The sequence below is a fragment of the Cavia porcellus genome, unplaced genomic scaffold (genome assembly GCF_034190915.1).
Source record: "Cavia porcellus strain 051 isolate PalLab524CR breed Dunkin Hartley unplaced genomic scaffold, mCavPor4.1 scaffold_19, whole genome shotgun sequence".
NCBI lineage: Eukaryota > Metazoa > Chordata > Mammalia > Rodentia > Caviidae > Cavia > Cavia porcellus.
This window is the reverse complement of record NW_026947502.1, coordinates 36,042,613-36,068,651: the sequence shown is the minus strand read 5'-3', so window position 1 is coordinate 36,068,651 and position 26,039 is coordinate 36,042,613. Positions and strand designations below refer to the sequence as shown.

The 26,039-nt window shown below is 40.7% G+C and overlaps 1 protein-coding gene across 9 annotated transcripts in view; it reads right to left on the bottom strand.

Annotated features, from left to right (window-relative positions):
* Positions 1–26,039, bottom strand: part of Kcnn2 (potassium calcium-activated channel subfamily N member 2) — a 476,524-nt gene that overhangs the window by 116,955 nt on the left and 333,530 nt on the right. For 6 of the 9 annotated variants that reach the window (XM_063230941.1, XM_063230944.1, XM_063230942.1 and 3 more), the window contains 3 exons: positions 16,568–16,738; positions 14,565–15,847; positions 13,753–13,848 (listed from right to left, as the gene is read on the bottom strand). In XM_063230941.1, coding sequence (XP_063087011.1) covers positions 13,753–13,848; positions 14,565–15,847; positions 16,568–16,589 — 1,401 coding nt within the window. In that variant the 5' untranslated portion in view covers positions 16,590–16,738. The remainder of the gene's footprint in view (positions 1–13,752; positions 13,849–14,564; positions 15,848–16,567; positions 16,739–26,039) is intronic. The other 3 variants (XM_013156196.3, XM_063230947.1, XM_063230948.1) reach the window with 1 other exon arrangement.

Sequence of the window (26,039 nt, the reverse complement as noted above, 5' to 3'; positions counted from 1 at the left end):
GGATCCTCTGCCAAGCCCCATGGCTCTAGAAGCTTCTACCATCACCATTCTACCTAATCAACAACGTAAATCTATTCCAAATGTGCAAGTTCACCTTAGTCCCAGAAGTGCTAGGTCTCCATGAAAGGGCAAAACTCTGGGTCACAGTGAGCTGTTGTACTATAGAGGTCTATCTTTCCCTGGCTGCCTCTATCTCAACTTCTGTCCACTGCAAATTTCACAGCAAAGAATAAAATAACCTGTTACAAAGGCAGAAGAAACACTGTTGTCACATTTCAGCTTACCTTTTATAACCACCCTCTTCTCTAACTCAGAAGACATCAAACTTGTTTTGTAAAAAATTAGAAAGTAAATTTTTTTATTGTGCCTACCATATGAACTCTGTTGCAATGACTCAGTTCTACTATTAAAACATAAACACAGCAACACACAGTGCCTATTAAATGTGCATGGCTGTATGTCAATAAAACTTTATTTTAAAAATAGGTAAGCTAAATTTGCTGGGGGGACAATTTGGCCTATAGTTTGCCAATCCCTGCGCCGATTAATGAAGGATTTGCCTTTTCTGCTAGATCTTCCTCTTACCAGAACTTGGTTTAGGTGCTCTGAAACACAGTAAATAGATAATTACCTACCACCCCCAACATTAGAATCACCTCAGGTCCAGACTCCGCTCTCACAATAGGGTTACAGTATTTACTTTATAATAGAAACAGAAGAATAAAAAAAGCAGCAGTTAACCTCTCTATTGAGTGTTTAGAATATGCCATGTGCCATTCCTAAACACCGCCTCACGGGAATCTCAATACATTTCAGTGAAATGTAGGACCATTTTCACGTCACAGATGAAGAAAGTGAGGCTGGGCACAGAACTCTTCTCATGGGCACAGAAAGTAAAGCCCACTTCTAACATAAATCATCTGGGTCTAAAATCAAAGTTCTTCACTGTCACCACCCAGGCTGCTTTGTTGATGGAAAGTGTCTGTCTGGGCTTTTCTCCAACACTGTCCCCAAGGGTCTGTGGCTATCCTCACCCTGCTGGTTGTGCCAGGATCAGACAGGTAGCATCAACTGCTTCCAAGCAATGGCTCTTTGTCTTTTCACAAACTTTTAATTTTTGACATAAAAAATTCAAGGAACATACAGGATGCACTGTGACTGGAGAAGGTTATGTTTATGCTTACTATTCTTCCCTCTGATGATGGTGACAGCCTGCATATCCTCCACAAGTCCCTGTAGGTCAGAGGCAAACAGGGAATCCTGACAGGGCTGGAAGTCTCAAAACACAGCGTGTGTTTCCCCAGAACATTCCCAAGTGAAAACAGGGCCAGGGAGGCCCAAGACTGATGGGTTACATAAACATACCCAGCAGGGGCCTCAGAACACCAGCAGATGGGCTGCGCCTCAGGAGAACTTGGAAATTTCAACACAGAGTCCATGAGATGATTTTTATAACCTGTTCTTTATATCTTTTTGGTGAAGAGGATTAGTAAGAAAATGAAAAAAAAATATTAACTACAGTCTGGTACTTCCACCTCATGGTGAATGCAGAAGTCATCATTTACATCAACAGAGGACAGAGGAAATGTGGACATTAACAAAAATTTGCATTCAGCCCTGAAAGACGCCTCAGCACACACCACAGCCGTCGCTTTTACTTTACCCATCTCCACTCCTGTTGTTTCTATTGTGGAACTGTGCTCCCATGTGGTAACATGTCCTCCTCCAGGTCTTGAATGTAAACCTTACCCCTGCCCTTCTGCCACGGCCACTGTAGGCACACAGCAGCTCAGAGAGGGGCTCTTGCTGCAGGGTAATGGTGAGTGGCACACAGGTTTGCCCACCGACTGCTCACTGAACAAGATGTTCAGACATGGGCTTGAAGGATTAAGTCCTAAACACACGTCCAGTTTCCTTCTGAGACTAGTTATGTACAATTGTGAGGGGGCACATTTACAGATAATTTCTTTCTAAATAGATGCCACTGAAGCAATGCATCTCCACAATTTCTGACTAAGTGATAAGGAAAACAGCATAGTAAGAGGGCTGGTCTACACTGTCAGTGTAAGGAACACCCAAAGGACTCATTCCAAGGTGTAGAGCAGAACTTGGCCACTCTCCATCAACTGAAAAAGAGGCAGAAGTGTTAAAAAGGATAAAGCAGATTTTGAAAACTGATATGAAGCAGGAAAAGAAGAAAAGATACAGAAGAATGAGTCCTTTATAAAATGATATACAAAAATCTTTAAGAACTCATGATATCAAATAAAGCAAAATAAGAGGTTTCAACCATGAACACAATGATGTTACTTTCTTCTTAAAAATAAACATATCAGAGATTTTACTTTGTATTATAATTGCTTAAATTTTAAGTCTATTCAAACACATACTCATTAATCTTTTTGATACTGACAAATGAGACTAAATGACTAAAAAACTAATGAGAAGTAAAACTTACATTCAAAATATTTTTCAACAGCATTAAAACTTGCAAAAGGTTTAAGTAGTAAGCTGAAGTCTAAACTAAACATATCCTCAGATATTCTTATTTCAATAGAAATTCTTGCTGTTGCATATGCAAACTTTTTCCAAGTATGGAATAATTTATCAATATGAAAACTGACCTAGGACATTTTGAAAAGCCAAAACTTTCAGTCTTAAAATTCCATAGCTAATTCCATATAAATGCTATTAAACTTTTAATTTATATCTTTACTTGGATATATATATATGTAGAAGTACTAAGTTTATCTTTGAAAAGGCATGAGGTTATTGCTATAAACCTTATAGATATCTCTTGGACATACCACATGCATACAACTTCAATCAACAGCCTAATTACTTTTTTCAATATCTTAAAATAATCTATGACATAAACATAAACCCAGTGCTAGCATATAATGTCCCTCAACCACCTTGTGAAAGATCAAATTGCTTAAGGATGTAGCTTTTAACCATGTAACACTGGACACTAGTCTAAGAAAAGTATTATTCAAGGTCAAAATCATTATATTGTGTTATGCCGTCTCCTCAAAATTCAGCATGTTTGGTCAAAAGAGACAAATATTTGCATAGAATTTCCTTGGAACATGAGAGCTTCTAGAAAGAAGACGGATTATGTTAGCTGTCAAACAAAAAGCTCCTTACCCACATCCATATAATGAAATTACTTAGAAACAACCTCATTTTAATACAGAATAGCCACTGAATAAAAATACAGAATTGAGTAGAAAGATTCAGCATATTCAAGGAAACAAATCACAAAATATCAACATAGAATTTTGGCCGTTAGAACTGATCTACACATCAGGGTTAAAAATTTACAAAGTCAAAATCCCAGTGTGTCCTATGAACTCAAAAAGCAAAGTCCCAAACTAACTCAACAGTAACACAAGGTTCAAAACCTGAGAGACTGGCATAACACAGATTCAATTAATGAATATTTAAAACAAAAACAGAGAAGATGCAAACTTCTTGATTAAAAAGTAAACCTATCATGCATGTCTCCAAAAATATTTTGAAACACTACTCATATGTGGCTAATAACTGTTAGTCAAAACAAAACAAAAACAAAAACAAACAACCAAAAAACCTTCCTACTTCTTCAGACCGTTGCATTCCAAGGAGGATGGTTAGGGTGATGTCATACTATGGAAACAAAACTCTCACCAGAATCCCCAGGCCCCCTCAAAAAAATTATTTCAATAATCCATGACTGCAGAGTACAGACAGAAGCGTTACTGAGGGCAACAATTTACACATATGCCTTTGGCTGCCTGCTTCCTCTTACCCTGTCAGTGGCAGTTACAATACCAGATTTTTCCATTATCCAAATTACTCCCTTTGCTTATTTTTCAGCAAGCCTTACCTAACTCTTTTCAGTCACCAGGGCCCTAATTAGTGAACAGGAGCGGCAGGTTGTGAATTCTTAGGAGTTAATGCAGCGGGAAGAGCTGAGTTTCCAGCTAGAAGCCACACCCATAAGTTTATGGACAAAACAGCAGGCTTGAAAGGACTGTTAGCCATACTCTGCCAGCACTTTAACCCTCACTTACAGTTTTGAAACTAATAGCCAAAAAGATCAGTTGCATCCTACAGTAGGTGGCTTCCTCACAGGGAGAATCTAAACTTACTCTGTTATAAAAGAAAAAAAGGGTGTTTAATGGAGATCAAAAGCTTTCATTTAAAATATAGGACAGTGTAACATACACACAAAATGAACACTGTTCAAATTCTAGCCATTTTCAGTCCCTCTCAAAGCCCAGAGTGGCTGGGTTGCAATCCTCCTCTCGCCCCGAAACAGCCAGCTGACCTGTGAGTAGCCCTCATCACATTTCAGGCAGTATCCTAAGTGCTTCACATACATTAACTTGCTTAATCTGCACACCTGGATGGAAAAAAAATGCTCTGTGATCCCCATTTCACAGACAAGGAAATTGAAGACAGATGAAGTAACTTAGCCAAGGTCACACTTCTAATTAGTGGGAGAACTGGGAATGAGCCCATACACACTGGCTCCAGTGGCACTGCAGAAAGCCGTAAGACTGAGTTTCAAAACAGTCAACAGCTCAGACAGCCCGGCTGCTCTGCTCAGCAGGCAAGTTTGTAGAGAAAAATTTTAGAAATTATAGTTTTTAATACCTTCCCATAATAAAAAAGAGTGGGACCACTTTAGGAGCCAAAGTTGTCTTCTGAGGATGCTTTCCTATTATTTCTACGTAAACCTTTAAGTATTAAACACGGATAACCTTTTATAAAACTGTTAGCCAATGTTTAAAAATCAAGATCATGGAAAAACAGCAAAGTACAGCAAACTACTGAAAAGCATTTTCTTAAATTTATACAGCATCATACTCAAAATTCTAGTTGGTATATGAGTGTACACACCAGAAAGCAGCCACATGGGTGAAGAAATTTCTACATACTTCAAGAAAAAAACAGTAACACAAACTTTTAAGAGGCAAGTTTTACAATTGCCTTAAATAAGAGCCTTTAATCAACAATTTTGCTCTTGATAGTTAATTCTTAGGAAATCATCAGTGGTGCTGAGAAAAAAAGTTCGCCTCCAAAAGTAGTCACTATACCAGCTACTTTAAAGTACTCTATAAGTTTGAAGATTTTTAAATAAACATTTTAAATTATTTATAGTTTTTATTAAGTACCCAAACATAATGGAAATAATGATACTGATGCCATCAACATGGTGAGGAAAAAATGTACGGCTACTCAGAACATTTAATGGCATGAAAAAAGAGCTAACTACATGAAAAGAATATAAAATTTCTTTATAAAGATACATAGCAAACTAGCATCTCCATAAGTATGTATAACATAAATAATCATCTTGGGATGATACAATTAGTCTAATTAATAGCACTGTTTATATTTTCTATATTGTAAAAGTTTTCTGACATGAATACTTATTAATTTTGGGAAACATTTTAAGAGAAAAGTCATTAGGTTATGAAGTTTATATTAAAATGCTTAAAATTGTAAGTAAATTATTCTTCTGTCCTTGTTAGATATTATGAATAGGCTATTGTAGCTTTTAGTAAAGAGATACACTGTCCTCATGATGTTCTTATAGAAAAACCAGAGAAATGAGGGCTGGGTGCAGTTCATAGTTACAGTCACTTGAAAAGCTATCCTAAATATTACTAATGAGCAGATGGTAAACAACAAAAACAGGTCTAATTCTGAGTTTGACCTTGCCTAGCTCATGCTGTTGAGTGGGTCCAAAGGTATTTTCCAAACCTGCACCCACAAAACTAGCTAAGAAGAGTCACACATGTAAATGGTAAGCATGAGGACTGCTCAGAGTCACCAATACTGACCTTATTTCCAGGACAGAATCTAGCACCAATAAGGACCATATAACCTTGACTACTGGGGACTAAACTCACAACCTAGTGCTTGCCAGGCAGGTGCTTATGCCACTAAGCTAAATCCCCAACCCCTAGACCCCACAGTCTTGAAAACCCTACAGAACATCCATACAGAACTCCTGTTTCTAAACCTAAACAGATGTTGATCAAATAAATATCAAAATTAGGACTCATACAATTCTGACAAGCTGAAACACTAGTCTAAAACCAAAGTGCTATTTAACAGGGTTAGTAAATGTAAAACCACACGTTGAGGCCAATAACAATTTTAATACTAATATCAGCTGGCAAACAGTTGGTATGAAGCAATGATTGTTTAATAATACAGCATCTTTTTATGAAGGGTGATAGCACCATTGGCAGATCCTACCTGACAGTTCTGAGTATATTTCTGACTTCTCATGTGAAAAGAAAATTCAACAAAATGGAATAAGTCCACCAAAAAAATGTGATGCAAGGAATGTCTGATCAGAAATATTAAAAGAAACTAGGACCATTTAACAGGAAGGGCATTTAAAGAGACCTAACTAATGTTTAAATAAATGTTTGCTCTGTGATCCTGTAAAGGAAAGAATCAATTTAATCTGTTATTCTGTTATACTGCATATTACACTTTGGCTTCTTTCTCCACTACTCCACCAGAACTGTTCATCAAGGTCAGAAATGGCCTTCAATTGTCAAATCTAAAAAGCACTGCTGTATCGCCATGAATGGACCTCAGCAGCATTCACCAGTGTATGGTGCCCTCATCTGCACACTGCTGTTTGTCAGTCTCCCACATCCTGGGCAATTAGCCTCTCTCTCTCTTTTTCTCTCTCTCTCACTCTCTTGCTCTTGTTTTCTCATTCCTTTTAGTCAACCTTTAGTTGTGAGAGGATGATGGACTCTTGACCTTCTCATTGCTTTAATCTCACTCAATGAATTGATCAATTTCTGTGCATTTAAATAGTACCTTTGCTGATAATTCCCCTACCTAAATTTCCAGTACAGCTCTTTCCTCTAACCTGTAGATTCTCATACATAATTAGCAATATTTCAAACACATTCTGCTGAAGCAAATTCCTGACTGCACACCCTACTCTTCAATTTGAGTCTCCCTTTGCCTCATTATATGCTCAGTTGTTCTAATTAGAAACCCATGATTATCTTTGCACTGTCTCTTGCCCTTGCCTGACACATTCAATCCATAAGTCCATCCTATCTCCAACACGGGTCTCAAATCTCGCTTCTCAAATCCAGTGAGCATCCTGCCAATAGCCTCCCAACAGTCTCCACATCCATCTCCTTAGAGTATCCAAAAACTGGACCACGAACCCCCTCTGCTTTAAGCTCTTCAATGACTTCCTCCCTATACTTTGAAAAAAGTCCAAACATTCTTACCCTAGTTCCACCACTGTTCCTTACGAGGGCCCTGCATCATCCTCTCCCCCCATATTTGTTACCATTCCTCTGCTACGGCTTAGACTACACTCCTATGCTCCCTGTTGTACGGTAAATTTGTCCAGGCCTTGGCACAGATTGATTCCAGGCTCTGCCAATACTGACTATGTCTTTCCTTCTCTGTCTCAACCTAAATGATGCTTCCTTAGAGAACCCTCAGCGCCATTCTCCAAGTCAGTCTGTCTGTCCTCATCATGGCGCTTAATATCAATGACTTTATTGCTTTACTTATTTTCTTTTCTCCCTGGCCATGTAAGCTGAGAGGGCTTGAACTATCAGTTCTGAAAGGGAATGAACCACACCATCTCATTCCCCACTGAATCTGCAGAGCTCAAAAATTTTGCTAAGTACTCAACATGGAAAGGTTAAAAGCAGACTTTACTTCAACATAAAGAAAATCTTTCAAAAAGTGGGAGTTGCCCAAGGATGTAACTGACAGCCTTACTGGAGGAAGAGGGTTCAAGCAGTGAGCGACCATGTAGCTTTTATACAACAGGACACCAAAGGCACTCTTGTGCTGGGAGGGAGAGTAGGCCAAATGATGATTAAGGTCCATGCTCTTCATGCAGTTTCTAGTTTCATAAATAGAATTCTTAAGGTATTTCAAGTTGAACTATTCTCACAAGTTAATAAACATATTACAGTGGTACCTCAGTTCATGAATGCTTTCATTTGTGAACAATTTGATCCGCCAACAGAAGCATTTGGCCAAATTTTTGTTGTTGTTTGCAAACTCTGCTTTCAGAGACAAACACAACTATGGGCATTTTTCCTACATAAGCACAAACATGGTCACCTTTCCCAAAGTTGCAGAATAAATTAAGAACTGTATTTCCTCATGAGCAGAAGTCCTCTCTAAAACAGTTCCACAAAACTACCTTATGCCCTAGCCCAGTGTAACAGTCCAGAAGTGAAATCAGTTTCAGGCTTTTTCTGTCCACCCTGCCAGCTTTGGTTTCGAACGATGTTAGCCCCCAGTGAGTGTCCTTATCTTCCAGTTGTACAAAATGTGGCCATAAATGGGAAGGCAAACCTCTTGTGGTAAACTTAAAAGTTCTACCCTTCATTCATTTGTGATGCTGTTCTGTAAACACACCGGGATCACTTTATTTAGAGTCAGATACATTAATAATGCAGAGATCTTTACACAAGCAGGCAGAGAAAATTAGTCCTGAGTGATTTTGTTACTACAATGCATACGTGAAGTCAAAAAGCCTGTGAGTCTCATTATTACTGATGTAAAAATCGCAGGCAATAATACAGACATCAGTCACTGAATAGAATGTCACATGATAATGCAGCTCAGGCAATTCTATACTTTATTGGTTCCCAGAGTCTCACAGTTAACTTGTAGTTACTGTTTTCTCTACTTCAGAGATATAACAGAAACCTAAAATCAATATAAGATCATCCCTTCTAATATTTCAACTTCCTCCATCTTTCCTGACTTCCTCCAAGCTTTTTCAACTAAAATAATAAAAACTTGGCAAGTATTTACTTTTCACCACAACTTTATAATGATTATTCAACTGTTAGAAGATTGGACACTGCTAGATATTACTAAATAGATGCAAACAAACCTGTAAAACCATGAGCCCTACCCAGCGAAAGATAAATTTTAAAATTTCTCTTCATTATAGCCACAGTTGACTGTGATCTGGGAAAGCAGGAAAGATAAACTCTTATTTTGGTAGAAAGCTGAAGACAAACATACACATTTACAACATATACACGTATACATTACAAACATAGCTGTATTTTTTCTTTCTTTTTGCAGTTTTAGGGATCAACTCCAGATCTCCAGCATGCTAGGCAAGTGCTCTACCACTGAGTTACACATTTAGCCCTAATATGATTCAGCAATTTTCCTCCCAGAAATTTAACATACACATACTCAGATCTGTAGATTAAAATGAATGCACAGGATATTCATTTTAGCATTGCAAAATTTAACAGCAAAATTCTGGAATACTCCAAATTTCCTATCACTTCTCAGCACAGAGCTGTCAAAATAATCCACCATAAATTTATAAGACAGGATAATATGAAGCTACAAAAGACTATGTGTATATATTGCAACTCAGGGCAGATATACATTATAAAAATCTTAAAGTAGCTATTTCGAACAAACAGGACTACAGTATGTAGAATGGGACCACCCTTTTTACTTTAAACTGTTCTTTACTGTTTGAACTCCTTTCAGTATGTGTGTTTGCTATTTTACTAATAAGAATAGCAGCTATGCAGTACTTTCTGCATGGCTTAAAACCATCTACCTGCTCTCCAGTGGAGTGGGCCAGTGATCTTTCTTTTCTGGCCTTCACAGGATAAGCCACAGAACTACCCAGTGATGAGGCGCCATCCCTTCCCAGTCAGTTCAGGAGACTTCGAAAGGTGCTAAGGCCCCGTCCTCCCTCACTCCTGCCTGCTTTGTGTGGTCCTGGTGTACTAATGAAGAGCTATCGCACTTTCTGTTCTTCTGGTTATTGTTCTATATAGTCCATTGTCTCTGAAAAGCTAACTTGAAAAGGATGCCTTAGTTATCCTACTGAAAAAGATACTGGAAAAATCAGAATATTTTCCCTAATGCTTATGTATTATTTAATTATAGCATCATAGAAACAAAAACAAAGAAAAATGCTTTCTAACTAAGTGCAGAACTTGTCATTCTTCCAAATCCCATGAGAACTAAAAAACAGAGAACACAATAGCTAACAGCCCAACAGGCTTTCCTTCCCCATTTGGACTCTTCAGTGTTTGCCAACTTCAAAATACTAAATAACTTTTTCCACTAAAATTGCTTCCACAAGAAAAGTGGAACAAAGTACAACAAAGCTAAGAAGACAAAGTGAAATTTACATTCAAATTTTCTCATACTGAAGATCTTACAAAGTATTTGAACTTTGCTTCGCACATATTCTGCCAGAGAACTAGCTCAGACTCTACTGCAGGATGGAAGCAAAAAGGAAGGTTACCAGGAATCAGACTTCTGAGCTTCCCATCATTTGACCTTGAGAAAAGAGGTAGGGAAGCTCTTTACTTGCTAGCAAGTAGCCTTTCCAAACTGTAAAAAGCAACCCCTACAGTATTTTTCCTTTGTTAGGAGGTAGTGACATATAGGATTTTTTTAGAGTTAGTTATTTTTGTATTCATTTACCCATTCACTTTTTTTGGCTTTAAGGATGCATAAGAAAGTAAGTCCAAATGTCAATTTGAAAAAGTCTAATATCTACTTAGCTGCAAATCCTCCACAACCTGGTTTTATTATATAAGCATCCTCTCAGGAACAAAAAAAAAAGTTATTTTTATTCATAGAGAATAAAAGTAATTAGTGAAATGAAAAAACTATGTAGCCTGCTGGTTTGAGCTGTCTGTGGTACTGAAAAATGACACCAAAGCTTAAATCCACTGAGTTGTGCTCTTGCAAAGCTTCCCCATCCCACTATTTAAATCCAAGCACTTCCGCCCATGACTCACCTGAGCCGTTTTATTTTGCTAGCGTGTGTATAAACATTTTATAAAAGGTCACACTGACTTGCTTTCCAAGGTTCTCCATGAAAATGTCAGGGCCTCCCTGAGCTTCATTAAGTCCTTCCAGGGGACAGAGCCAGAATATGAGCTACATCACTGCTTTTCCCGACTGCAGTGGGAAATGAGAGCATACACCAGGAACACACTAGCTAGCTGTTACGCTCCGATCATCATACCATGTCATTCATTTTCGATTACATGCTCCATTCAAGGACATGCCTTTGGTTTGCAAGATAAGGCAACATATTTGCAAGGTACCCATTCACTTATGAAAGAAATATACCTAGTGCAGTGACATCAATAATTTAAAAAGAAAGGCACAATTTGTCACTTCTCATGAATATACATGAGCCTATGCACTTGGTTTCACTGAGTTTCACAGAGAAGTGTTGTGGCAGCTTGGCTGAGACACTTCTTTGGACAAATTAGAACACTGCTACTTTTCACTGATTCTTTACTGTATCCTGGGAAGGAAATCCCTCTTGACAAAATACTGGGTATAAAATGAGACTACCCAAAGTAAAATGATATTATCCAAGTTGCTACTTTGACATAATAGTGTGATGGGCTTACCAGATACTATATTGTACAAAATAAGCCCAGCTTTTAAAAAATCTAAATTCTAAGACTGAGGATTTAGCTCAGTGGTGCATTGCCTACCTGGCAAGTATGAGGTGCTGACTTCAATTCTTATGACTCCTCCAAAAAATAATAATAAAAATCTAAATTCTGTGATGCGTATGTCACATTACAGTAGAGAAATTCATTATTTATTCACCAAAATGATCCAATCTTATCCTCTTTCTCATCTAACCAACATATCTAGGCATTTGTACAGAAGAAACAGTCCATTTGGCCAACAATGAGAACATTTTCAAGCATGAAATAATCTATACAAATATAATTCCCTGCATTTTTATTAGTGTCTGTAAATTTCAAGAATACTAATATCTATTTAGGACATATAATTAACATCTGGCAACTCCTCTTAAGACTCTTATGAGTTATTTCAAAAATAAAAATCACTCAAGAATTCTTAAAAAGTGTTCTAAGGAAGACACTTTGTTCTTTATGTTAATACCAGCAAACATCCTCCCCATTAATGCTCATTTAGTCATGTCCTTTTCAGAAGAAACAGACAATTCTAGGAAAGCTGGTGTCTAATAAAAATCAGCAAGGTCTTCCCTGCTAGAGTGTGTCAAGTAAAATTATTTTGGCCTCCAAGCAACACATATTTTAAAGTTACTTGATTCTTAAAAATACAAAAGAACATCTCAGACCAATACCTGAAGCATAACCCTCTTCATATAACAATATTTAGAGTTAGATGGAAATGGTAGATAAAGCAATGTCCCTATTTGGACATCAGCAAAAGGAGCGAGCAGAGCACAGCAAGGATGGTGGACCGGAAGTGAGGAGACTGGCCGGTCCCAGCTCTGCACTCTCTAGCTACGGGATCTGGCAAGTCACCTACCGCTTTGACTTCAGGTACCCACGTGTAAACTGGGTCAAAGTACTTGTTTTGTTCCATCTAGTTCTGTCTCTCTTTCAGGTAAACATGAAAGGATACGTTTGTAATGTTTAACAAATTTCATTATCACTTCAAAACCTCTGAAAGAATCTCAAAAGGCTACCACCACCAGTTCTCAATTAAAGAGGAATCAATGTCAATTCTGAAATAAAAAAATTCAAATGTATTTGTCTCATTTTGCCAGTGCAGTTGTATTACAAATATTCTTGTTTTTGTCTATCATTTTCTACTTTTATTTTATCCCTTCAAAAACTCACTTTTCAAACTTTTAGAAAATATAAATGCAAAATGTAGTAATTCCTTCTTCTTTGCTAAGGGTTACATGCATTCTTGTTTTGTCTGGGCAAATGTTAAAGTTTTTTTTAAGTTAATGTGTGTTTGCTAGTTACTAATTTATAATTAACTTAATCTAATATTAATTACATCACATTTCCTATATGATGTCTCAAACTTGAAGGCAACCTGAATATGAAAGTGTCATAGTCCCACTAAACACCTAACAATAACTCAATGAAACCAGAAAAAAACATATATGCAACAATTCAAAATTAGAAAAATCCCTAGTTATTTTAATTCACCAACCTTAATGTTCCCTTGACTATGAGCTATATAGCACAGTAAACAGCTGACAAAAAGAGCCAAAATTTCAGCCTCCTGATACTGTCAGTAGCCGCCAAATCTAACAGCAGAGCTCCTAGCTAGATTTAAGCAATGCTAACACTTTCCTGCTAAGATAGCTCACTAGAGCAGTGTCGAGCTTTTAAATGACTTTTTAAAACATAACTTACTGACCACAGCTAAGTATCTACTCAGCTAAACGATATACAGAATGTGTAAACTAAATTTTACAAACTTTTTTTGTAATGCTGGAGAATATAGGAAAAAATTAGAGTTTTTTTATGTTTGTATCAGTTAGCTAGCAATATAACCTATCTATTTCCTTCTTTATGCTGTTTTACAGGAGACAATACAAATGGACAAGAATCTCCACAATAACTTACTAAGAAAAGATGTCTTAAAAAATACATCTACTGTACAGATTAAAGACAGTGTATAACTTGTTTTAAGAAAAACAAATGTGACTGACATGGAGAAGCGAATCTACCTGAAGACGACAGGGGAAAATGTTAATAATTTAACAAGTTCATCCCTGAAACTACTGCATAAATGTGTTGCACTGCCTTGTTTTCTTTTTCAACTTCTTCAAAAGAGCAGGTCATATGTCAACACAGGAGTACCTGTGTATGTGTCTTCCTCCCTTCCAGCAAGGATGTGAGGACTTGGGGAAAGCTCCTGTTGTCCTGCTTTTGCCCCAGCCTGACTGCATGGGGTTGGGTCATTAATAAAAAGCAGAGCCTAAATTACCTGTATTTCCCTGGCGTGGTACACGATGATCAGACCGAGCAGGATGATCGTGGAGAGACTGATAAGGCATTTCAGAGCTAAGGAATACAGCGACGCCTGCAAAACAGAAGAAAGACTTTTAAGAAAGGGCCACTTTTACCCAGCTTCCAGGCCACGAGGGTCTGTGCCCTGTGAGTGGATTCTAAGGCACACAGGGGTCCCAAGCATGGTGGTGAGGATATGGGTCTTTACTGTCTGATGTCAGCTTCCTTGGCTGAGCTCGGTGGTGTGCACCTGTAATCCCAGCACTAGGAAGGCTGAGGCAGGAGGACCGCTGCAAGTTCAAGGCCAGCCTTAACTGCATAGTGAAATCCTGTTTCAAAAAGTTAACCCCCCCATACCAGAGCCCCAAAAAACCGCACACCTGGGAGGGCTCCGACTAGCTGCAGGTTAGGACTCATCGGCACCATCAAGACTGAATAGCTGTGCATGGCCCCTTAGGAAGTTCCTCCTGACTTTAAGGGCTGCAAGTTAAAGGCACTTGGGTTCCCAAATCTGAGCACAAGGAGAGGAATACACACGCTTTTCCTACAATTCCCAGAACTTATTTAATGTGCCGGAACGCGCTGGCCACTCTTAGCGCCTGGAGAAGTTTGGCGGCAGGCGGAACGGTGCCTGCTCAGAGTCGCCTGGTCAGCTAGGGGTTTGCGTCCCGGCCGCGCTCGCGGTCCCGGCGGACACTCTCGATCGTCCCGGGGACGATTCCCGCTGGTGCCCGTCCCCAACCCCAGATATCCCGCTCCAGGAAGCTGGGCGAGGGAACTAGCCTGTACCTTGTCGTAGGCACCCCACGACAGCTCGGTCTCGATGACCATGACCACGATGCCGAACATGCCGAAGATGAGCGCGTAGTCGCTGAGCCGCTTGCGCTTCTCAAACAGGGCGCGCCGGTGGCCCAGCTTGTAGCCGATGTTCTGGTTCTTCTTTTTGCTGGATTTAGCGCCGCTGCTGCTGCCGTGGCCGCTGCCGCCGCCGCCGCCTCCAGTGCTGCCGCCGCCGCCCGCTCCGTACAGCGCCAGGTTGTTGGAGTTGTTGTGCTCCGGCTTGGACACCACGATCTCTGGGGCTGAGGACGAGGCGGCGGCGGCGGCGGACGGGGAGGACGCGCCGCCACCTCCTCCGACGGCCGCGGGCGGCTGCAGGGGCTGCGCCTCCGAGTCCATCTCGTGCAGGTTCCGGCGGGACGCGCTCAAATTGCTGAGCGGCCGCATGACGCCCCCGTTGTACCTGCAGCTGCTCATGGCTATTTCGGTGAAGGGGTTGCTCTCGCGGCGCGCCTGAGGCTGGAGAGGCTGGTGGTGCGCCGGATGCGCGGGGTGGTGGTGGTGGTGCGAGAGCGGCGGCCCCGAGCCCAGGCTGCCGAGGCTGCCCGTGGGGCTGGCGGCGGGCTGCAGGCTGTGGCACTGGTGGTACTGGGAGGCGGACGCGGGCTGCTGAGCGGGCTGCTGCCGGAGCGCACTGGCATGGCTGGACGGCGTCAGCTCGCTCACATTGAGCTGGCTGCCCCGGCGCGACGAGCAGCAGCAGCAGCACGACGAGCCCGACAGCGGAGAGGAGGTGCGGGTCCGGAAGGCGCCGCCGGGCGAGGAGGTGCGGAGCAGCAGGGACAGGTTATCCCCCGCCCCAGCCCCCGCCCCCGCCGCCAGGGCACCGGAGGAGGCGCAGCTGTTGCACCGGAGGCATGGGCTGCTGCCGCCGCTGCCGGGCGGCTGGTGCGCGAGGTGCGGGTGGTGGTGCGGATGCGGGTGCGGGAGGGGCGCGAAGGGCGGGCACGGCTTGTCCTGGCTCTGTTGCTGCTGCTGGCAATGCAGGTGTGAAGAGCGCGGCGGCGGCGGCTGCTCTGGGAAGAAGCCGCGCTGGAACTGCAATGGGGTTTCCATGTCAGAGCCGTTAAAGCTGCAGGGAGACCAGGCGGTGGTGCACCCTGCGCAATGCGTTATGGTCGGGAGCGGGGACTCCGGCTGCTGGTGCGAGGAAGGGCCCATGCCGGCTCCGGTAGAATCGAGGCGGCGAGTCCGATTGGCTGGGCGCGCCAAAACAATGGGCATGACATCACCTGCGGGGACCGAGACGGAGTTTGCGGCGCGCGCGGGTTAAGGAGCGCGTGTGGGAGACTGGGAGGGGGCGCGCGGATGGAAACCCGGGGGGCGCGGGCGGAGAATTCCGCCTGCGGACTCGCAGCTATGAGGGGACGGCGAGCCCCCACGCGGTGCAGCCGGGCCGCAGCGGCGGAGAGCCGCGCGCTCCCCGCGCCCCGCCGCCCCCAGCCTGTGCGGACGCGCGGGAGGTCGCCTGCCCTCCGCCCTGCAGCACTAGGGCTGCCCAGCCCCGGCACTGGAAACCCGCTGCGCCCAGAGCCCAGCACTGGGCACCTGTCGAGGATCGCCCCGCGCTGAGTGGACTGCAGGCTGCCCGCCAAGTAACTGTGGGGGCACCGGCGCTGGGGAAAAAAGTTTGGCGCCTGGGACGTCAGGGCGGCGACATTCGGCTGAAACCTGGGCTGTGAGCCCCGCCTCGGGCCCTGGAGCACTGGGCCCTGGCCCACCCCGCACGGGGATCTCCCCGCCGCCGCCGCGCCCCGGAGTCCCCGCATTGGCCGGGCTCGCCAAGCTCCCGCTAGAGTGCGCCGCGGCGCTGACGGGGTTAACCGCGGGCTCGGGCCGGGGGAGCGCGAGGCGGGGCCGAAGGGGATCCCCCAGTCCGCGGGAGGCACCGCGCGGGCTTCCCGGGGCCCCCTGGCGGGGGCAGACGGCTTTCCCCGCGCCCGCCCGCTCACATTTGCGCCCTCTGCGGAACATGGAGGGCTGGCGCCCCCGGCCGCCGGTCCTGGGCTGCGGCGCTCAGGCCCTCCCGCCGCCCGATGGGTGGCTCCGCGGGCTGCCTCGGCGGCGCGGAAGCGGCTGGTCCGGGGATCTGGGGCTCCGCGGTTCCTCCTCCTCGTCCTCACCTGCGGCACAGACACAAAGCAGAGGCGAGTCAAAAATGCGCCAGCCCGAGCGCGCTTCGCTTCGCCAAGCCCGGACTGCAGCATCGGGTGGGAGACGGGGTGTAGCGGGCTGATTCACACCCACAGTCACAGCCTGGCTGGGAATTAGTGGCACTGTAATGATGACCCCGGCTGAATAATCGCTGCCGAGGGACAGTGTCGGAGTTTTGCTGGACCTGAGTATAGTGATCATTTGCGCTTAATAAACCAACTAAAAATTGCAATTGTTTGAAATTCACCGCGAGGTGTTTGTTCTTGTGTGCTGCCATACAGGAATACAAAGCGGTGGGATATCCTTTAGAAGCTTCTTTGTCACCGCTCCATTTTAAGTCTTTTTATATTTGTATTTCTCTATACATTGAAATTCTTATCTCTCTCAAAAAAAGGGGAAGGGGGACAAAGAAAGGAAGGAAAAAATGACCAAATATCCGTTTCCATTTTAAATTCATTTGAAAGCAAGATAAAAGCAAGATTTTTATGATAGCGATTATTATAATGAATTAGACCAAGAAATTAGAGTGAAAGTGGATCACCCTCATTAGGTAATTGGAATTCTTAGCTGGATCCAATTTCTTGATATTCTACTCGGCAGCTGCCCTAAAGTTGCTTACCTGGTATCTGCTTGTAAATTGGGGGCGGGGGGGGGGTTGTTTTCAATGCCATGTAATGAATAATTCATTTTAGGATATTTTCTAAATGTGTGTTAAACAATTTAAATTTTTTTGAACATGCCATTAAATAGATTGAAAAACAAAAAGGGACAGGGTTGCTTTTAGACCCCACCCATCCACTTGACTCAAGATAATCAATGCTTTTAGAACTTGAATTTCTTAGTGGTCTTGATCAAGAATAGAATTTTAGCTGGTGAAATCAGGGACAGCATTCTTACAATCTATTATGACTTGTTCTGTGGCTCCAAGATGAGAAATTAATAAAACATTTAGAAGAATGAGCTTCACTGAATTTTTTTTTGGGGGGGGCAGCTCAGTAGATGGTGCCCGAATGGTGTCCCTTTGACTTTGGTTTGCATGAATGGTATTTTGTCTTTGAGGGAGAGCCAGAAGTTGCATAGTGAATAAGGTGGATGAGGACATGCCATGGTATTTTCATTGGACGGAAATTACCGTGAACATTTGATCAAGGAAGTAGGCTCAAAAATACTTTGAAGCATTAAATAAAATTTGTTAGAGTAAAAGACACAATTGCTAATAATCACTCTCAAAATACATATTTAAAATATTCCCCCTTGTTTCCACCACACTTATCATACTTGGCAATGTGCCTTTCACTATAGTTCCCCCCCCCAATATATTTTCAATGGTCATTGTTATCTCCCCTGCCAGGTAAGTATTGCCATATTTTGCAGTTACTCTTTAAATAGATCTAAATATGAAATTAAATGTATCATTGATCATGTAAAAAGGGAGTGCTGAGATTCAAGGTAATTACAAAATTTTGACCTCTTAAAGACAGTTCAGGGGAGATTGCACAATTTAAACAAAATGGAAATTTATTCCACAACACTGGTGATTGTCAGTATATCAGAACGCAGATTAACAGTACTTCACCCTAACCAGTAGTTTGAAATCTCATTAAAATAATAATGTGACACTCACTGTGACTATAGGGGACATCAAGTCAAACACTTAATGGCCTTTTCATTAATCAACTGATCACACACATTCAAAATGTCTTGCTAATAAATGTCTGCATTCTGAGAAGATGATAGGCTTCTATTAGCATGATGATGAGAAATCATAACTCCAAAAGCATTTCGTTTCATCATAACTTTGGGGGCATTTTACACTATTGGATTATGGCAGGAAGCACTTTTTATTTTCATGATTTCTCTTTAATAAAATGAACAGATAATTTGAAGCTAATAAGTAGATTTTAAATATGTATGTCATAATTTTGGAATTTTTCCATGTGGGATTGTAGAGGTACACATAGTGTACAGTCAGAGCAACAAAAACAATATTCTTTCACATAGAGTGTGCATTACAATAGCACGTACTCATTCATATTTGTAGAGTGAGGAATGAAGGAAGGAGGTAAGAAAAGAAACCAAAAAAAGGGCCAGCAACTTAAAGTGAAAAGCTTGCAGAAAATTACATTTGCTTTTCTTTCTTCTGTTAAGGCCTGTAAGTGCTGGAATTTCCCTAGATTAACACCAGAGGTCATACTCATCCACAAAATGGTTTGCAATCTAATCAGTTAAATATCTGTTTCCATCTTTGTGTGTGTGTGTGTGTGTGTGCGTGTGTGTGTGTGTGTGTGTGTGTGTGTGTGTGTGTGTGTATAAAATACTCTGTTTTGGACCTATGAGAGTAACTTTCTTACACAATATTTGTTTCATGTAAATCTCATGAATATGTACACGCTGACAATACCCATAACACACAAACAAATGCTTTCTTTAGATTTCTCAAACTACAAGGTCTTGGGGAAAAGATTCAGTCTTTGACACTCCAATCTCATTATTTTACTTAGGTTTATGTTATGCCATGGTTTATAGTTCTTTGTAGGAATTACTTGTGTATGTTGTCACTATTGTGCCTGTAAAAGCAGTATTCTTGGGTCAGGGATTTAGTTTGGTGCTGTAAGCACCTGCCCAGCAAACGTGAGGTGATGAGTTTGATCCCCAGTACCCCCCAAAATAAATAAAATAATAAAGACAGTATTCTCTGGAATCTGAGAACACTTTGGGGGCTCCATTGCATCTGTTTCTCACACTGAATGATTTGAAGGAAAGCTTCAGCAGACCTACAAAGTAGATATTGTTCTGAGATTCACTTTTTTCTTTTCTGGGTGATTCAGTTATTTTGTGGTGCCAAACATAGAAGTGGTGATAGAATAGAGCCTCTTTACACATATTTTCCTTAGTGATAAGTTCAAGTGGGGATTCAGGATAGCACAAGTTATTTCTTAGCACAACAATTCCACATTTCCTGAGCCATACCATAAAAGTCCTGAAAACACCATTATTTTTAAATACATACGTTACTACCATCTCAAGTAACATGCTACATTTCAAAAACACAATTATTACAAATGTTCTTTATAGTTTTGTGTTATGATTACAAACTATCAAGACCTGGACAATTACTGATTATAGTTTTACTAATTTTTAGTAATACTTCCGTTTTCTAGGGACTAATGATCATATTAGACCTAGGCCACTAACTTCATTAACTTTTCAAATTTTTTCTTCTCTCTTTTCTCCTATTGTTTCTCAACTAATTAACATGTCTCCAAAAGTTTCAGCAATGCTAGCAAAACAACAACCGCAACAAAAAAAACCATGCTAAGTTTGCTGGTAGAATTCAGCGGTGCTACTTAGTGACTAAAGAGGTTGAAATTACTGTTGTCTTTTTTTAAAAAGTCTGTGGGTTCATGAAAAATATCCCTTGGAAGCCAGAAACATACCCATGTATAGAAAATCATTTTTAAAAATTTTTAAAAAGGGAGAAACCGCACAGTGGTGTGTGCCTATAATATCAGTACTCAGGAGGCTGACGCAGGAGAATGGTTGTGAGATCAAGGGTTGTAAGTTTAAGGTCAGTCTGGACTACAACCTGAACTACATAGTGAAACCCTGTCTCAAAAACAAAACAACCTTAGTGGAGAGCACATGCTAGTTTATAGAAGTTTCTCACTATTGCTGTATTTTCATCTCCAAAAATGCATGTGGGAGGCAGAAAATGTTTTATGTTTCCATCTGTTGCATTTTTGTTCCTAAAAGTAGTCCCTGCCCTCCCTAAGATGGCAAAGGTGGATCACAAGGGCAAACCAGATTCCAGTCTTCTGTGTCTGTGTAGTGTGTCAGTTTCACACCTGGCCAGTTTTTTCCACAGCAGAATATTAACTAACAACTGCATCCACTCGGCTTTTCCAAGCTTCCTCACTGACTTCGTTTTCTATAATCATTAACTATTGTTGTCTTGTTGACTTCATTTGCTCAACAGAACAGTTTATAAAGGCATGAAGGAAATGTCAAAGAAAGGGTAATATTGTATGCCTGCGGATCCAAGCCACCTAAAACATAACAGCAAAACATGTGTGTTTATGTGTATATATACACTGATGTACTCTGACATACTTTTCCAGCTACTTTGCTGCCAGCTGTTTTTAGCAATTCCCTGTTTTTAGCAATCCTCATAATAAAAGCAGAAGAGAGACCAATGAAGGCTGTTTACTAGCACTAGCGAAGGCCATCTTGTTTATTACATGAGACGTGAGAGGTGGCGGACTCACGCTGTCAGGGCCGTGGCTCAGAGGACCCGGTCTGCATGGCTGAGTGGATCCAGACTGGCTCCTGAGCAGCTCCCTGCTCTGGCAACACTCTCCTCTCACTGCCTCTTCTTCCTTTGTGCTACCAAGTGAGGGAGTGGGAGAAAAGAAGGCAGGCTTCCTGCAGCAAGGCAAGAGAAGCTGGTGTGCATCACAGCTGGGACAGAGGGTCAGCGCAGTAGGGTCACAGATACTAAAAGGCAGCCCTGCCAGCAGTGGTGGCACACGCGTGTCATCCCAGTGATACGGGAGGATAAGACAGGTACATCACAAGTTTGAGGTGTGCCTGTGTGACTGAGACCCTGACTCAAAATAGATAAATTTTTAAAAAATGAACAGACAGGATATAGCTCAGTGGTAAAGAATTTGTCTAGCATGACCTTCAGTGCAATGCCCCGTACAAACACCCCCCCCCCACAAAAGTAGCATCTTAATTTTGAGGTGATAACTTCTACCTGCTGGTTTTAAAAGTTCTTGGGTCATTTAGTGTCATACATAAAGGTTGCCAAAATTCTCAAAGGTTTACTTTCCCTGAGAAATCCAGTGTGTTTTCCCATCATTCGTGTCTCCTCCCTTACAGGCTTAGTGTACATCACGCATTAGCTTTTTTTCTTTCTATTTTCCTAATCATAGCAAATTATATTTCTATGTTTTATCCATTTACCTGCTTTATATTTGCCTTTTTGATAACTAATTCTTTGCAAACAGGCTCATAAAATATGCCATCTTGCCTCTATCTTTATATTATGGTCTTTGTGGGTTATTTGTAAATATTCATGCCCTAGTAATTACCACAATGCAGGAGAGTTGGTGCCCACTCATATAAAGTAAAAGAAACATCATCTTCAAGGTTGAAATAAACATAACAAGTTCACTAACAGTGAAGCTCCCTAAATGCTAATATATTGTCAGGTTTGCATATTCTTTGTTTGCTAGGAAACCAGGGTTATTTTTTTAGATTTACCTTTTATTCACTGTTATTGCTATTTTGTTGTAACTGTAAATCCATTAGCCTTTTGTTCTACCGTTTTAATTATTAATGTATAGTAATTGTTCATGTGATAGAAAACAATATTAATGCATCTGGGAAAAATAAACCAATGGGTATATGCTAGACAAATATAGTGACAATATTCTGTTTGACATTGATTTGCCCTCACTTGTAGGCAAAAATATTTTAATTTAGTTAAAACTGTTGGATACTTTTACAAGTTATATTCTCTTAGCAAGCTTTATTTCTTGGTTCATATAACAGAAAATACCATTAGGGAAGATAGCAATGTAATGTGATTCAAAGGTTAAGTCACCCACAGTGAATTCAGATTCTTCCCCAGCTTCTTCCTTCAGATATTTCTGTTGTTCCTTGTCATGTGTACCAAGCTGACCTTCAGGTTTACATATCTTCTAGCAGCAGAAACAGCTGCAGCAGCATGGGCCTCATGTACACATGCACATCATTCTGAGGGCATCAGATCATTTTCGTCTTATGGCCCCAGTCTGATTCACTGACTCAGCTCTGAACTAAAAGAATGGTTAAAGGAAGGCGTGATGGGAATGACTCATGAAACAGTGACTATAATAGGTAAATAATACAAATTATTTTAAATAATCAAAACTCTACAGTTAAAAAAAAAAGTACAATATGCACCGTGGAAAATTCAGAGAAGCTCAGAAACAGATTTGAACTGGCAGTGAAAGAACCAAAGGACATAAAGCTAGACTGATAAACATGCAATCTGAAGAACAGAGAAAAAAGACTAAAGAAAAATTAACCTCTTAAGACATCATCAAGTGCACCAACATATGAGAAAGAGAAGAACAGAAGAGGAAAGGAAAACAGAAGCAGAAAAAGTATTTATAAAAGTAATGGCTGAAAACATTCTAAGTTTGAGAGAAAACAACCTATGCCTCCAAGTTCAATAAACTCCAATTAGGATAAACATAAAGCAATCCATACTCAGTGGACCGTAATCAAAAAGTTGAATGTCAAGGAAAAGAGAAAATCTTGGGATTAGCAAGAGAAAAGTGGCATGCCAAGTACCAGTGAGCCCGGGAAGATTAATAGCTGGCTCAGTATCATCAACAGTGGTGACCAGAAGGCAGCAGGATGATATATAATCAAACCCCTGAAAGAAAAAAAACTGTCAAATAAGAATGTTGTATCTAGTAAGAGCATCAAACATGAAGTCAAAAATAAAGATATTCCCAGAGAAACAAAAGCTGAGAGAATTTGTTACTAACAGACTTGGCTTACAAGAAGCACCAAAAATCTTCAGGCCAAAAACAAACAATACTGGATAGTAATCTGAATGCGCACATACACACACACACACACACACACACATACACACACACACACACACACAATTGCCAGTAAGAGTAATTATGTCAGTAATTATAACAATGTAATTTCATAGTTTTTTTCTTCTCCAACTAATTTAAAATAGTTTTATGAGACAATGTATACAAGTTATATTGTTTAGCCTAAATTAAAAAATGCAAGATATTTGACAGTAACCACACAATGGATACAGGTGAGAGCAGACCTGTATCAGGTTATAGAAATTACATCAGATGGTAACAGGTTCATAGGAAGAAGAAAATCAGAAATAGTAAATAAAATACATAATAGACATATACACAAGTGAAACCTACAGTGAAAATAACAAAATGGAGAGGAGAGACTAGATCCATTTAGAAATAACGTTTTTATTTGTTATTGAAATTGTTAATATAAATCAGAAGAAGGTTCTGATCAGTTGCAATATGATTCAAGTCCTAGAAAACTACTAATAAAACATCAAAAATTCCATGATCACTAAAGTAAATGCCATGCCATGCTAGAAAAATACTTACTTAATGCAACCAAACAGTAAAGAATAGAAAAAGGGCATGTCACATAAAAAACTAAAAGTAAAATTATAAACATTAAATGTGAGTGAATTACAAATACAAACAGCAGAAGGATAGTATCATTTTTTAAAAACTATACTATGCTTAAACTATCTTCAGGAAATGTACTTTAGATTTGTTTCATGATTCTGGTTGTGAACCAAATTGGTCATAAAACAAATCAAATTTCCCCATAAGGTTCACTCTTAACCCATTCCAAACCATATGTATATTTTTAACCACACGAATATGAAACAAAGTACAGTACAGTGTGGTACAGTACAATCTGAAGAGAAAGAACACTCACTGTGCTTGAGGCAACTTCCGATGTGGAACAAATTAAGTTTATGAATGAAGGTACCACTGTATTTGCATCTTTCTTTCATGTCTTCATGAGTTCTGTGAATTCCTGTAGGCTTCTGCACTAGTCTTGTCAGAACTAGAAGCCTCGCCATGTCTTATCATTAAATTGTTGGATGCTGCTTCTCATGGAATTTATCAAACCACCTTCTACCTAGTTTAAATCTATCACTTGTTGCCTGCGTAGAGGGATTTTCTTGCAGTAAATTGCTGTGCAATTTCCTGGCATTTTCACAGATCGTAGTTTCACTAACGTTATCACCTGCCAGCTGTTACTCATTCAACTACATTAACAAAAGTTTCCCCACCTCTTCCAGCACTTGTGTCCTCCGTGTGATCAATATAGTTACACTTTTGCCACATCAGCTCATTCGATGGCATCTTTGTTCTTCAAAATAGTCAAGATTGTTGATTTTGCCACCTTGTACTCCGAGGCCAGATCAATGAGATGATTACCATGCTCATGCTTTTCTACAATTTCCGTCTTCAATCTAATGGTTATTTTCTTCAAACCTCCTTGTCATTCATGCCCTGCATTCTCCTGTTACCTTCATTAGCATTCTGCAAGTTCTTGTCACCTTCCTTATGGCTCCATACTTCTTTTTTACCACCAGGCTTTCTTGGTACTTTGTTTGGAGCCATGCTGGATGGACTAGTATTGTACAGTAGTAATCTATATGCTAAAAGGCACACAAAAAAGCTTCATAGAAAGGGTAAACAAGTCTGTCTGCAACCATGGTCTCAACTAAAGGAAGCCAGGACCCTGTGCCAGAGCCTCGTGCGTGCTCATGAAGGGAGATGGCTGCAACCACGTTCACCACCCAATACAGAGTCCGAGAATGGAAAAAAAATTTTTCTGAATGCTTCTGCTCACAAACCAAATTGTTCGTGAACAGAAGTGTCATGAATTGAGGTACTGCTATAGTTTAAAATTCAGAGATACACCATAGAGCTGGAGTGGCTCTATGACTATCAGTCAAAATTATAAAATGATTATAACTGCACTGAAAGGTAATTTAATAAGTAAATAATGTTAATCAGAAAAATTTAAATGCATGGAGTAATCAAAATGTAAGGTAAATGTTTCATTTTTAGACATTTAAAAATTTATGACATATTGGCATTAACTGCCCTCCTAACACCCTGCTCACTTTGAACAGACTTTGTTCAATATTCTTGCCTGAACTTCTTTATAAGATGTGATCAAAAATAGGGTGAAAACTGCTGTCAAGTTCCATCTATGTGCAAAGCAGGCTTGTAAAAACATTGTTGTTTTTACAAACTGCTGTTGTTGTCATCTACCTTATTTATTCATGGGAACTGGCATCATGCAATTTCTGGCTCTTCCCCAAAGTGAAAATGATTATCAAAGTTAAATGCTTTGAATTGATTCAACACATCAAGGCAGCCATGGCAGCTCAACTAGATATCCAGGAGAAAGTCCTTCCAGAACTGCTTGCAAGGCAGTATTCTGAGAGGGGTTAATGGCAGTGTGTTATTTAATGTTATATTTTCTTTAAATATGTACCTTCCTCACAGACCTAATAGACATTTGAGAATACTGAACAGCAGAATGCAGATTCTTTTCAAGGATACAAGGAACATTCGCTAAGGCAAACCTTATATTTTGTCACAAAATAAGCATGAATAATATTAAAGGATTAAAATCATGTGAAGTGTGTTGTCTGACCCTTTGGAATGAAGTTCATATTAAAAG